The following is a 15,464-nucleotide window of genomic DNA, read 5'->3' as shown; positions in this document are numbered from 1 at the left end:
AGTATATATAGAAAGGGGTTCTGTGATCCATCCTGCTCCAGAAACAATCAGACACATAGTAGAATTTTTCATCTGTTTATGAATTTTTTGGAAGACCCCTTATTAGTGGAACTGTAGCTTCTTTCACCAAAAAATATTCATATAGATCTAGAGTAATTAGATGTGTTAACATAAGATCATATATACTCTGATTTACTTCCTTTATGTGTTTATCTAATTCATACCCATTTATGGGTTTATATACTTTGACATCATTTAACATTTCATGCATTTTCTGTTCATACTAGGAGCTATCCATCACGACAATTGCTCGTCCTTTGTCTGCAGGTCTAATTGTGATCAGTTGATTGTGCATCAAATTTTGTTGTGCTTCACTTTCATTTCTCTCCATGTTATGAAAGCTTTTGTTCCTGTTGGTTTGTCTTAAATGAAATACTTCATTCTCACAGTGCACTCATCTCTTATTTTTAATACGTTGGAATTTTAATAAATACGTTTTGCCGTGATATCATCTTCTGTTTTCTTACACTTGGATTTGTTTTTCAGGAGTGGTTTTGCTGGCTTACTTGGATTCATTTGTTCACTTAACTGAATCTAGATGCCACATTTTATTTGTAAAAAATAAAAAAAATCATTATTTAATAATGACATTCACTGAAGGGTGTCAGTCTGTTTTAATTAGATGCTTGTATTAAAAACGATGATGATCAGTTTGTTACTGTGAACAGTCTTGTAGGTCAGTGGTCACTGCTTCATGGATAGCTTCTGTAACATATTTCAGGTTCTTACTGTTCACTTTGCAAATATTGATTTGTCCATTTTCCATCAAATAGACATGCTTTTTCTTAATCAGATAGTTGATCCTGGCAGCTGTTGGAATAAAAAAAGATAGCTTTTAGGTATTAAATAACATGCCTCCTCAAAATTAAAAATTCTGTATTGTAGAAGTGGGTTCCAGCACAGTTTTACAGTATAATTATAGTCAAGGTTAAGTTTATTCTTAATACCTTCAAAATGCAACTTATTGCATCGTAAAACAGTGCATTATTTCTCTATAGTTTGCTGTTTCGTGTGCAGTATATAAAATGTATTGTTGAAGACTGACTACAAGAAATGTGAACTGTTCATGCAATAAACATCTGTGTATTAAGTTACTCTGTTTTCCTGGTAGATACCAGGCAAGAATCAGTTTGTCTTACTCAATGTAAAAGAACTGAGCCAATATCAAGATACCCATTTTTAGTTGTATCTGTGTTATGTTTGTAAATATTTGCATAGCTTCATTTGTCATACAGCTTAAAAAAACTGTATTAAAGCAACTCATTCAGTTCTCATTAACTGTCATGGTGGTCTTGAACCTAACATGACACTTACTTGGAAAAATAGATTGGAAAATAGATGATCAGAGGTACTAGTTTCCTCCCTCCCTTTCTATTTTCCTGATGCTTAAAGACATACACAATGCTTTGTCCTGTTGTTTGTTTGTTTTTTTCTATTGATATATATGCCTCCTGATAAGAATGGATTCTTTATTTTTTTCTTTAAAACAAATTGTAAAACTCGCTTTATATGATTTATCAAACAATGTAACACTATAGTAAGTAGTATACAATATTGTTGGGGGCTTCACCCCACACATCATTTATTACATATTAACTCCAGGTCCTAGATAAAGTTCAGCAAGTGTGACTTCATGAAAGGGGTTCACTGACTTGTAACTCACTGTGTTTAGTAAATTCAGTGCACGCCAAAAACTGTTGTATGTTTATTGATCAGGGATGAGCTAAGATTTATCCTGTTGTGGCAAGCTGTATCCACCTACACTTCAGCTTCATGAGTAGATTACAATTTTTGGGTGCATCCTACATCCTTTCTATCTAGTCATTAATTATCAATGCATTTACCATAATACTGCATCACTGTGACTATCATTATTTTTGTATCAGGCAGCCATTTTGGGGTAGTTAAAGCCTCCATAGTGAAACATATCAGCTGATATCCCAAAACAGCTGTGAGAAGGTTGATTGTTATGGTTTGTAACAATTTGTAAGCATTGTCTGCTACTATGTGCTGCCTCCAGAGTGGGAAAGTAGTGAAAGTCCTTGTCTTTGTAAATGTAAAATGTGCCTATATTGTGTTACTGATTTAAGTTGTAGTCACAGTTGCAAAACAGAATGCCCAGTTTAAGAAATGAAATGTTGCTTTGGAAGATTGCTGGAGTTTGTGTTCTGATACTACATTCTACTATTACTCTTTTTTTCTGTATGTGATAAGAGGAAACTTAGCTCATTTGTCTTCAAAATGGAGCTACATGAATGGAGTAATAGTCATCTTTCATTGAAACTTTCCTTGCCAGTTCTCCATTTTGTTATACTGCGCTTATGGCCTTATCACATTAGTGTAGCGCAACAGCACTTAGTATGGTATTAAAATAGTGAGCACTCTGCTTTTAGCTTTAATTGTGGTTTTTCTTTTTTAATCTAATATTATCAAGTTTTGATCAAAAAGATGTGGCATTGCTTGCAACTATGGGTACAGAAAATATGCAAGAGGGGGCTGGAATTTACTGGAGAAAACTGTCAAAGGAACCATGGTATTGGGAGCAAATATTTAGAGAGGGAAGTGTAAAAGAATGGGAAGACACCAAGAATTCATTTGGACTGCAGGCTAGAGATTGTTTTCCCTATCAAAGATTGATATCAGAGTACAGGCAAAGAGAAAGGAATAAGGGAATCATAAGTGAAAGTCCAGCACTGGTAGAATTTTTAGTATAATCTAGAACAAAAGCTGCTGTTAAAAAGAGATAATTAGTAGGGCATAGAAAATATTGAATGATAGCTATGGGAATCAATAAGAGGAGGTTAGAAAGGTTGGGAAGAGAGACTGGATAAGCAACTCACAAGGAAACAACGAGAGAATATATGTATGTCTCCCAAATATGCAACAAAGTCTAGAAGATTTAGAATCTTTGCTTGGAAGTATCTGCATAGGTAGTTTTGTACCCCAAACAGACTCCAAAGAATTTTTCCTCAGGTAGACTGCAAATGTTGCAGGTGTGATGGGGAAGAAAGAGGTAACTGGGAACATATTTTTTGGGGAGTGTAATGAGTCTGCAGACTTTAAAAATACCCTGCAGGCTACTCTGTTAGAAATACTGGGTGAGCAAACTGCTGTTAACTAAGAAATTTTTTTTTCTGAGCTGTGATACAAAATGGGAATTGCCTAGACATAGGAAGGCCCTGCTGAGTTTAATTTTGGTGGCTGCCAGAAAGCAATTACTAGAAAATGGAAATCAAAGACTACTCCAACTGGACTAGAAGTAGTGAATATAGTAATAGAAATAAAATAACTAGAAGTGTGATCTTTAGAAAAGGGTAGAAGAAAATAGCCTAGTAAATATGGGAATTGAGGGAACAATACATGCAGAATAATGTTTCGGAGCAGGAGTGAGGTTTAAGGGAAGGCAGGAATCGAATGAGCTATGTATTATTTGACTGACAATGACTGTATAGAAGATTGTAAGTAGTGTATAATGTTTGCAAATGAAAATATGTCAATACGGTTTGTTTTCATTTCTATAAATGTATGACTGCCTATGCAAAAGGTTAATAGTCTGCTGAGTGGGGCTGGTTCTTTTGTGTTCTTGTAAAAAAAAAGTTGGTCTTCTGGTATTTAAGCCCTAACTTTGATAGGGTTTCTGTCTATACACACTGAACAGAGTGGATAAGAGTTGTTGACCGCAGCTGTTAGCTGAGATATATAAGTATCCTGGTTTTTTTTCGATTATTTATACAGATTATTGTTTTTAACAATTAATATATAGCACTTTTATTGTCTGCTTTTTAGTCTTCGTGTATATTTTATTGCTATTAACTAATCTGCACAAGTAACTGATTTGTCTGCAGTTAAAAGCATTCTGTATCTTTACAAATCTTTATCTGTTTAAAAACTTTCATTTGTGGCTTTCTCTAGTGTTACTGTCTGTAGGCTATTGTTTCTAGCTGAAGCCTTTCTTTTACTTGGCTAGATTGTGTTAATAGTCTGCTGAGTGGGGGCTGGTTCTTTTGTGTTCTTGTAAAAAAAAAAGTTGGTCTTCTGGTATTTAAGCCCTAACTTTGATAGGGTTTCTGTCTATACACACTGAGCAGAGTGGATAAGAGTTGTTGACCGCAGCTGTTAGCTGAGATATATAAGTATCCTGTTTTTTTTCGATTATTTATACAGATTATTGTTTTTAACAATTAATATATAGCACTTTTATTGTCTGCTTTTAAGTCTTCAAGTGTATTTTATTGCTATTAAGTAATCAGTACAATTAACTGATTTGTCTGCAGTTAAAAGCATTCTGTATCTTTACAAATCTTTATCTGTTTAAAAACTTTCATTTGTGGCTTTCTCTAGTGCTACTGTCTGTAGGCTATTGTTTCTAGCTGAAGCCTTTCTTTAACTGTAAATTTGATCTGTGACACTCCTCCCAGTCTAGTGTCATTAGCTCATTCTACCTAGTACAGAGAGAACATTTGATAAGGCCTGCTGTTTCTCCTTTTTCCCTTTCAAAAAAAAAAAAACTTTTTTTTTTTTTTTTTTTGCCTGGACCTCCTTGTGTTCTGACTGTGCTTCTTAAACATTTTGGAAATATAGAGTATATTTCAGAGCATTCATTATAACTGTAATTGCCTTAATATTGCTACAATTGAAGTGCTCTAGGTTGCACTGCATCTGAAGTGTTTGTGTGTTTTAGCTGCTTTTCTGTATATATATATATATATATATATATATATATATATATATATATATAGACTTCTCTGTTTCTTTAACTAAATAAGCTCTGCAAAGTTGCTTTATTGGATTCCTGCCTGTATTTCTGAGTTTTTTGCACTCTTAAAGTTTGTTTTTGCTTAGTTTTACTGGTAGGCTACACACTCAAGTGCGCTAGCCGAATTAAAGCATTTACTGTGTTTCTGTACCTAATTTCTGCTACTTTGTAAACAAAAAAAAAAAAATCCTTGTTTCCCACCTTTACTGAACTAGAATAGTCCAATCTTCAGGTTTCGCTGATCTCTGGGCTGTGTCATAGTTCCTGTGTTGCCCATATCCTTATTTGGATAGGAAGAAGCTTCTTTGTTCACCAGTGAGAGTGGGGAGCTCTGAGCAGCCTATCTGTCCCTTGAGGAGTGGTTCCAGCCCAGTGACCTGTAGCTTATTGGCTGTTTTGGGCCATTTCCTATCTCTTTCTAACCCCCTGCTTTAAAGCCAGCTTTAGTGCGCTTTTGCGCTTGTAATTTAAAGTTTTTCCTGTTTGTTGCATTTACCTGTTGAGGCTGCACACTCAAGTGCGCTAGTCTGTGTTACATATTTATTGCATTTTTCTGCTGTTTGTTGCTAAAAAGAAAAACAAAAAACAAAATAATTATCCTTGTTTCCCATCTTTCCTAACCTAGAGCTTTGGCGCGGTTTTTGCGCTTGTTACTACTCAGCCAAGTTCCTCGTGGTCCTGCAGAGTGGTGCTAGCAGCAGAGATGCTAAAAGAGTGACTGCTAACCTGATAAAAGTGTTTTTTTCCTGCTACTACCGGAGCGACTGTCCGATCTAGCTAAACTGCAAGTATCTCTGCTTCTTGAACTGTTTTAAACTGTGTAAAGTTATTTTTGCACCTGCACTTTTAAAGTTTGCCCTGTTTGTTGCATTTACCTGTTGAGACTACACACTCAAGTGCGTTAGCCTGTGTAACATATTTATTGCACTTTCCTGCTGTTTGTTGCAAAAAGGAAAAATAAATAAATAAATAAATAAATTAGCCTTGTTTCCCGTCTTTCCTGACCTAGAGTAGTCCAAATACAGGCTTTGCTGTATTCTGGACTTTTGGAAAGTTCCTGTGTTGCCCATTTCCTTTCTTGGATAAAGGGAGGCTTCTTTGTTCACCAGTGGCAGTGGGGAGCTTAGAGCAGCCTATCTATCCCTGGAGGAGTGTTCCCAGCACAAGAATCTGGTAGTCTATTGGCCGTTTTGGGCCAGTGTCTAGCTCTTTCAAGTCCCCCTGTATAAAACCCGCTTTGGCGCGGTTTTTGCACTTGTTACTACTCAGCCAAGCTCCTTGTGGTCCTGCAGAGTGGTGCTAGCAGCAGAGAGGCTAAATGAGCAACTGCTAACCTGATAAAAGTGTTTTTTTCCTGCTACTACCTGGGCAACTGTCCGATCTAGCTAAACTGCAAGTATTTCTGCTTCTTGAACTGTTTTAAACTGTTTAAAGTTGTTTTTGCACCTGCACTTTTAAAGTTTGCCCTGTATGTTGCATTTACCTGTTGAGGCTACACACTCAAGTGCACTAGCCTGTGTTACATATTTATTGCACTTTCCTGCTGTTTGTTGTAAAAAAGAAAAAAAAAATTATCCTTGTTTCCCATCTTTCCTGACCTAGAGTAGTTCAAATACAGGCTTTGCTGTATTCTGGACTTTTGGAAAGTTCCTGTGTTGCCCATTTCCTTTCTTGGATAAAGGGAGGCTTCTTTGTTCACCAGTGGCAGTGGGGAGCTTGCAGCAGCCTATCTATCCCTGGAGGAGTGTTCCCAGCACAAGAATCTGGTAGTCTATTGGCCGTTTTGGGCCAATTTCTAGCTCATTCAAGTCCCCCTGTATAAAACCCGCATTGGCCCGGTTTTTGCGCTTGTTATTACTCAGCCAAGCTCCTTGTGGTCCTGCAGAGTGGTGCTAGCAGCAGAGAGGCTAAAAGAGTGACTGCTAACCTGATAAAAGTGTTTTTTTCCTTCTACTACCTGGGCAACTGTCCGATCTAGCTAAACTGTAAGTATTTCTGCTTTTTGAACTGTTTTAAACTGTTTAAAGTTGTTTTTGCACCTGCACTTTTAAAGTTTGCCCTGTTTGTTGCATTTACCTGTTGAGGCTACACACTCATGTGCGTTAGCCTGTGTAACATATTTATTGCACTTTCCTGCTGTTTGTTGCAAAAAGGAAAAATAAATAAATAAATTATCCTTGTTTCCCGTCTTTCCTGACCTAGAGTAGTCCAAATACAGGCTTTGATGTATTCTGGACTTTTGGAAAGTTCCTGTGTTGCCCATTTCCTTTCTTCGATAAAGGGAGGCTTCTTTGTTCACCAGTGGCAGTGGGGAGCTTGGAGCAGCCTATCTATCCCTGGAGGAGTGTTACCAGCACAAGAATCTGGTAGTCTATTGGCCGTTTTGGGCCAATTTCTAGCTCTTTCAAGTCCCCCTGTATAAAACCCGCTTTAGCGCGGCTTTGCGCGATTTTGCACATAGCGCAGTATTGGGCAGCGCTGCTTAATTGGGTTTAAACCATTCTCGGCTCCACAAAGTCTGCTCTTCACTTTTTCCCTTAGAACTGATCTAGTGCTCATAATAAACACCCTATTCCCACTCTAAAGCCTGGCACTTGCTCACTAAAGCAATTATATAAGTCAGCACTAAAAAATTAAAAGCACTACACCCTCACAAACTCCCCTTGAGTACTTTGTTCCCCATTGGCCCTTTTTTCAATTATAAAGGAATTCCTAATACTATTCTAACATGTCCAAAGATCAGTTGTCAATCTCCTCTCTGGTCCAGCTGGTGAATCTGGGAATCTTGAGGCAATGTTACAACTGCTTCATGTACACAGACAACCCTCTCCTCCTCCCAACAAATTCCAACACATGTGAGAGATGCAACCATATAGCCAAAGTGGAGGCTAAGCTCTCTCAACTCAGTACTGGCGTAACCAGTCAGGAGGAGAAGGAAACCACACTCACTACAATTCCAGTCTCACATAGACCTACCACGACAGCAAACCAAACACATAAACACACAAAAACATACTCGGAGGCTCTAAATAAAAATCTGCCTAAGCAGCAGAGACTTCCAAAGCAGACACCCAAGCAACCACTACCCCAAAACAAAACACGTGCAACACATAGCTCACAAAGCCAGTGTGCCGAACAGTCACAGCCCTTAAGGCTAAACAACACACCTGATACACTTGTAATAGGTGACTCTATCGTCAGGCACACTGACGTCCCGCTCACCAGGCTGAACAAGGAGAAGGTCACGGTGAGCTGCCTGTCAGGCGCTAGGATCCGCCACATAACACAAGCACTCAGGTCACTCCAAGGCAAGTACAAATATGACTCAGTCATTGTCCATGCTGGTGTGAATGACCTGAGATGTACCTCCCTGGACTACATGAAAAGAGACATAGAGGAGCTATCTGAGCATGTAGCCCAAGCCGGTATGACCCTGACCTTGAGTAGCATCTTACCCTCACCAAGAATGATGCCACAATATGAAGACAAGATGATCAATTTCAACAATTGGCTTAAGTATTGGTGTCATTCAAAGGGGATCCAATGCCTGTCTGCCTGGGATGTCATGCTCGACAAGCCACTATGCTTCGTTAGGGACAGCTTGCACCTGTCACCCCTGGGCTTTTGGATATTGGCAAAGGCTTTTGCCACCCTCATAGTGCCTTTTTTAGGCAAGGCTCAAAAGACAAACCCACCCCCATAGGTATCACAAGGGATAAGAAACTAAGAGTAATGCTACTCAACGCCAGAAGTCTAAACCTCAAGATGCACACACTCAAAACTCTCCTTAGCATGGAGAACATCAATATCTGTGCAGTAACAGAAACCTGATTCAAGGCTCCCGAGAGCACCCCAGCACTACCAGGTTATACCTCATACCATGTTTTTTGGCCCCAAAACTTGGACCGAACAACAAAAGGAGGGGGAGTATCAATATTCGTCAAAGATACCCACACCTCCAGGTTGGTGGCACAGCACGAAGCATCAGAGACTATCCATGTGCAACTAACAGTGGGTAAAACTGCCTTCCAGTTTATAGCCTGCTACAGACCACCCTCCCAAACCCAGGAATCCCACTCGGCCTTCCTGAGAGCACTGGAAAATATGAAGGTCTCTCCAAACACCATTATATTGGGCGACTTCAACTACCCTAACATAGACTGGGAGCATTACTCTAGCTCCAACACCATAGCGCAAAGGTTCATAGAATTTATAAACTCAAATGCTATGGAACAACTTGTTGCCACTCCCACAAGAGGGGAAAACATACTGGACCTGATCATCACCAACATGGGGACTCTATGCTCCAGACCAGAAGTGTATCCCTCACTGGTAAGATCAGACCATAAACTAATCTCACTAGATATTCACATCCTGACCCCAGCCCCTGCCCAGAAAACCACAGTGAAAAACTTCTCTAAAGCAAATTTCACACTCCTCAAAACTGAGGTGGAATCCTTCAAAGCCCCTGGGTCTGTGGAAAATACGGCCCAGACCACAGAATCCTTTATATACGCATTCTATGAACACCTTCAGGAATGCATGGATCATGCAATCCCAAATAAAACCAAGACTCAATCCTCCAAAGTTAGGCATCCTGTCTGGTGGACCCCAGCCATAAACAAACTATACAATAAAAGGAGGAAGCTATTACATGATAGAGCAAAATCCCAAAAAGGGAAGGCATCTCTGATCAGTATTAGCAAAAAACTACGGGCACTCATAAAATCGTCTAAGGCCAGCTTCGAGAGAAAAATTGCACAGGACACTAAGGATAATCACAAGGCTTTCTTTAGTTATGTTAGGAACCTGGGTGGGAATTCCCAGATATGCTCAGAATTAGTCCAAAATGACAAAATATACACCAAACCCACAGACATTGCCAACATCCTAGCTGACAGTTTCAGCGCAAACTTCTCCCCCCCTTCCCCACCAAAAGGGCAAATATCTATCCCAGCAGAGTGCTACCCCACTGACATCTCAGATGCTCAGGTAAGAGCCACCCTCTCCAAAGCAAAAAACACAGCATCAATGGGACCAGACAGTGTCCCAGGCTGCGTCCTACATGAACTCCAATAAGAATTAAACCCAAACATAAAACTACTGTTCAATCTCAGCCTTACTACAGGATATTTACCCAAAGAGTGGCGTACAGCAACAGTGGTCCCTCTCCACAAAGGTGGTGCCTCAACGGATCCTGGAAACTATCGCCCCATAAGCCTGACTAGCTTGGTCTGCAAAGCTATAGAAAGGATCATCATGGACCTCATAAATAAAGATATTGGGGACCTACAGACACTGGATCCTACCCAGTTCAGCTTTGTTAAGGGCAGATCCCGCCTCTTAAACCTGGTCGATTTCTTTGAAACCATCACCAAGGCCATTGATGAGGGGAAGGTGGTCCACACAGCCTACCTGGACCTTGCAAAAGCCTTCGATACAATACCCCACTTGGGCATTATAGATAAGCTCACTAGCTTAAATATAAACCCCTATGTCACTAGATGGGTTGCAAACTGGCTCAAGGACAGAACCCACATGGTTAGAATTGCTGGAGCCATGTCAGACTCCAAACCAGTTACAAGTAGCATCCCACAAGGCTCCGTCCTGGGACCTGTCTTGTTTGGTATATATTTCTCGGAGGTACAGGCTAACACGGAAGGACTGTGGCTGACCAAGTTCGCAGATGACTGCAAACTGGGCGCCATAATTGACTCTCCAGCCGACACAAGCATCCTACAAAAGGGCCTCATAGAAACAGACAACTGGTGCCAGAGCCATGGCCTCAAGCTAAACGCCAAAAAGTGTATAGTCATCCCTTTGGCAAAAACAAAGTGCCCACAAATTACCACATAGGTGGTAATCCATTAAGTACGAAAGAAGTAATTAGGGACCTGGGGACCCAAGTTGATAGCAATCTCACATTTGACAACCACGTGGCCAAAGTGATTAGAAAAACATTTTATATAGCCCACCTAATCATGAAGGGATTCACATCTAGATCAGGGGAGGTCATCATGCCTCTTTACTCATCCCTCATCAGGCCCATAATTGAGTACAATGCCCCTTTTGGGGTGTACCTTACCAGACACCTGCAGCAACTGGAAAGACTCCAAAAGTACCTCACCAAGAGGATCAAAGGGCTCAAACAGATGCCATATGCTGCCCGGTTAAAGAAACTCCAGCTCTACTCAGTGGCATACCACCTGCTCGAGGCGATCTGTGCCTGACGTATAAAGCCATGTCCAACCCCGAATTAATGGACATGCTGCACCTCAGAAAATCCAAATCCCTTCGAGCTACGCGCTCGAGAGACTTGAACCTCAGCACTGAAATAAATAGGACTTGCTGGAGGAACAGATTCATAACCCAGAGGCTCCCTTCACTCTGGAATAAAATCCCAGACCAGGTTAGGCAGAGTCCCTCATTGACTCTCTTTAAGAGGAATCTTGATGAGTGGATGGGAGATTGTAGGTTTACCCCGGGTATCACTTCTGTGTCACTGTTAGACAGAGGCACAGTATACTAACCTCGAAAAAGGGCATAGCAAAATTCATTTAAAATGGGTGGTGAAAGCCAAACACACTCTGGCTAGGCTTATAAATGCCCTAGGGCAGATAGCCTAGTATGAACCTATGAACCTATGAATAAAGATGTTTCCTATTTAAAAAATGTTTCTGGGTTGCTGTCACAGAGTCAATAAAGTTTTCTAGCAACATATCATCTGAGGAAATAGATTTCCTAGACGTTAAACATAAGAAAACTGAAATATTAAGAATTCAGACAAGTATGTATAGAAAACCCACTAGAAGAAATGCACTGTTACACAGAGACAGTATGCATCCCAGATTTGTAGGCAACATTGTGGTAAAAGGACAAATCCTTAGGTTAATGAGACTCCACAATGACGAGGCTCAACTTCAGATAGCCCTTGACAACTTAGTGAATGACTTTATGCAAAGAGGTTACTCTAAAAAGATGTATGATAAATATGTATCAGAACTAATGACTGAGAGAACCTCTAGAGGTAGACCGTTCTTCTCTGAGAGAATAGGTCATACAGTGCAGGAGCGCAATAGAGATTACAATAAACTCAGATTTCCAATTACGTACAGTAGTGATATTGGTACCTTTTGTGAGGTTTTTAGATGTAACTGGAAAATTTTGAAAACTATAGAAGATCATGATGGGTTGTTGGATGATACCCCTAATTTTGCCTTTAAGAATAAAAAGAGCCTTAAACTCCAGCTATGCTTTTGGGAAAGACAAAATGTACAAGGCAATACTTCAGAGAGGAAGGGTACATATATGTGTAGGAACTGTATGGCCTGCAGATATGTACATTCCTGTATTAAATACACCCATTCAGATCCACATTTTGAGATAGAAGTGGCACATTATGCTGATTGTAGAACTAGACATATAGTATATTTTGCGTTCTGCATATCCTGCAATGCTTATTACATGGGGAAAACAAATCGTATGCTCAAAGAACGCATACAAGAGCATTGCGGAGATATTGTTAACCAAAAGGTACTAAGTGCTTTGTTTAAACACATAGAGGATAAAGGTAGCTCAAATTCCTTTAAATTCTTTGTCCTGGAGATCTTGCATGAAGGCATGAGGGGGGTAACATTAAGAATCACACTGAAGTTGCAGAACAAAGGTGGATTCCTAGGTTGACTGCACATAGATCACCTAGTATTAATGAAGTGGTTGCGCTTAAGTCTTTCCTTAAAGTAAGGAGCTTAAACATTAACATACACTTTTAATTTGTTTAGTAGTTTTTATAAGTTTTTTATAGCCCTTATAAAGTTTTTACAGAGTGTTTATATTCTTGTTTATAGGTTCATAGGTTCATACTAGGCTATCTGCCCTAGGGCATTTATAAGCCTAGCCAGAGTGTGTTTGGCTTTCGCCACCCATTTTAAATGAATTTTGCTATGCCCTTTTTCGAGGTTAGTACACTGTGCCTCTGTCTAACAGTGACACAGAAGTGATACCCAGGGTAAACCTACTATCTCCCATCCACTCATCAAGATTCCTCTTGAAGAGAGTCAGTGAGGGACTCTGCCTAACCTGGACTGGGATTTTATTCCAGAGTGAAGGGAGCCTCAGGGTTATGAATCTGTCCCTCCAGCATGTCCTATTTATTTCAGTGCTGAGGTTCAAGTCTCTCGAACGCGTAGCTCGATGGGATTTGGATTTTCTGAGATGCAGCATGTCCATTAATTCCGGGTTGGACATGGCTTTATACGTCAGGCACAGATCGCCTCAGAGCAGGTGGTATGCCACTGAGTAGAGCTGGAGTTTCTTTAACCGGGCAGCATATGGCATCTGTTTGAGCCCTTTGATCCTCTTGGTGAGGTACTTTTGGGGTCCTTCCAGTTGCTGCAGGTGTCTGGTAAGGTACATCCCAAAAGGGGAACTGTACTCAATTATGGGCCTGATGAGGGATGAGTAAAGAGGCATGATGACCTCCCCTGATCTAGATGTGAATCCCTTCATGATTAGGTGGGCTATATAAAATGTTTTTCTAACAACTTTGGCCACGTGGTTGTCAAATGAGAGATTGCTATCAACTTGGGTCCCCAGGTCCTAATTACTTCTTCCATACTTAATGGATTACCACCTATGTGGTAATTTGTGGGCACTTTGTTTTTGCCAAATGGGATGACTATACACTTTTTGGTGTTTAGCTTGAGGCCATGGCTCTGGCACCAGTTGTCTGTTTCTATGAGGCCCTTTTGTAGGATGCTTGTGTCGGCTGGAGAGTCTGTTATGGCGCCCAGTTTGCAGTCATCTGCGAACTTGGTCAGCCACAGTCCTTCCATGTTAGCCTGTACCTCTGAGAAATATATACCGAACAAGAGAGGTCCCAGGACTGAGCCTTGTGGGATGCCACTTGTAACTACTTTGGAGTCTGACATGGCTCCAGCAATTCTAACCATGTGGGTTCTGTCCTTGAGCCAGTTTGCAACCCATCTAGTGAAATAGGGGTTTATATTTAAGCTGGTGAGCTTATCTATAATGCCCAAGTGGGGTATTGTATCGAAGGCTTTTGCAAGTTCCAAGTAGGCTGTGTGGACCACCTTCCCCTCATCAATGGCCTTGATGACTGTTTCAAAGAAATCGACCAGGTTTAAGAGGCAGGATCTGCCCTTAACAAAGCCGAACTGGGTAGGATCCAGTGTCTGTAGGTCCCAAGTATCTTTATTTATGAGGTCCATGATGATCTTTTCCATAGCTTTGCAGACCAAGCTAGTCAAGCTTATGGGGTGATAGTTTCCAGGATCCGTTGAGGCACCACCTTTGTGGAGAGGGACCACTGTTGCTGTACGCCACTCTTTGGGTACATATCCTGTAGTAAGGCTGAGATTGAACAGTAGTTTTATGTTTGGGTTTAGTTCTTCTTGGAGTTCATGTAGGACAGCCGGGACACCATCTGGTCCCATTGATGCTGTGTTTTTTGCTTTGGAGAGGGCGGCTCTTACCTGAGCATCTGAGATGTCAGGGGGGCAGCACTCTGCTGGGATAGATATTTGCCCTTTTGGTGGAGAAGGGGGGGGAGAAGATTGCGCTGAACCTGTCAGCTAGGATGTTGGGAAATGTCTGTGGGTTCGGTGTATTTTTTGCCATTTTGGACTAATTCTGAGCATATCTGGGAATTCCCACCCAGGTTCCTAACATAACTAAAGAAAGCCTTGTGATTATCCTTAGTGTCCTGTGCAATTTTTCCTCTCGAAGCTGGCCTTAGACGATTTTATGAGTGCCCGTAGTTTTTTGCTAATACTGATCAGAGATGCCTTCCCTTTTTGGGATTTTGCTCTATCATGTAGTAGCTTCCTCCTTCTATTGTATAGTTTGTTTATGGCTGGGGTCCACCAGACAGGACGCCTAACTTTGGAGGATTGGGTCTTGGTTTTATTTGGGATTGCATGATCCATGCATTCCTGAAGGTGTTCATAGAATGCGTTTATAAAGGATTCTGCGGTCTGGGCTGTATTTTCCACAGGCACGGGGGCTTTGAAGGATTCCACCTCGGTTTTGAGGAGTGTGAAATTTGCTTTAGAGACGTTTTTCACTGTGGTTTTCTGGGCAGGGGCTGGGGTCGGGATGTGAATATCTAGTGAGATTAGTTTATGGTCTGATCTTACCAGTGAGGGATACACTTCTGATCTGGAGCATAGAGTCCTCATGTTGGTGATGATCAGGTCCAGTATGTTTTTTGTGGGAGTGGCAACAAGTTGTTCCATAGAATTTGAGTTTATAATCATTTAATTATCCTCTTATTGTATGATTGATTGTTGATTGAAATGTATTTAGAAGTTAGTACATTTTTGTTTGAATGTAGTCTGATGAAGCGATTATTGAGATCGTGAAAGCACTTACTTTGTGGAGCTCTGTAATAAAGTGTGTTTCTTATGCATCAGTAAATAGTCATGCATAATACTTTATTCAGCTGTGGTGGTTTGGCTAAGCTCTTTTTGTCTATTATATTGTTTTTTGCTCAAGCCACTCATTTACATTTGACTGGTGCTTTTTTCCTTTTGTATCTTTGTAAATGAGTCTGGAAAGCCGGATAAACTGCCCCTTCATGAAAAGAACATTGTGAAGAGTTGCTGGTGTTTTCCTTTTAATTATGTTT

At 40.5% G+C, this 15,464-nt stretch overlaps 1 protein-coding gene across 1 annotated transcript in view; it reads right to left on the bottom strand.

Annotated features, from left to right (window-relative positions):
- Positions 1-544: 544 nt before the first annotated feature.
- GOT1L1 (glutamic-oxaloacetic transaminase 1 like 1) overlaps positions 545-15,464 on the bottom strand; it is a 334,074-nt gene continuing 319,154 nt past the window's right edge. Inside the window, exon 9 of the mRNA XM_044083046.1 lies at positions 545-870. Within this exon, the coding sequence (XP_043938981.1) occupies positions 716-870 (155 nt within the window). The 3' untranslated portion in view covers positions 545-715. The remainder of the gene's footprint in view (positions 871-15,464) is intronic.

Source organism: Protopterus annectens, chromosome 9.part0 (assembly GCF_019279795.1).
Source record: "Protopterus annectens isolate FY-2018-M chromosome 9.part0, PAN1.0, whole genome shotgun sequence".
Classification (NCBI taxonomy): domain Eukaryota; kingdom Metazoa; phylum Chordata; order Ceratodontiformes; family Protopteridae; genus Protopterus; species Protopterus annectens.
This window is presented reverse-complemented; position numbering and strand designations above follow the sequence as displayed.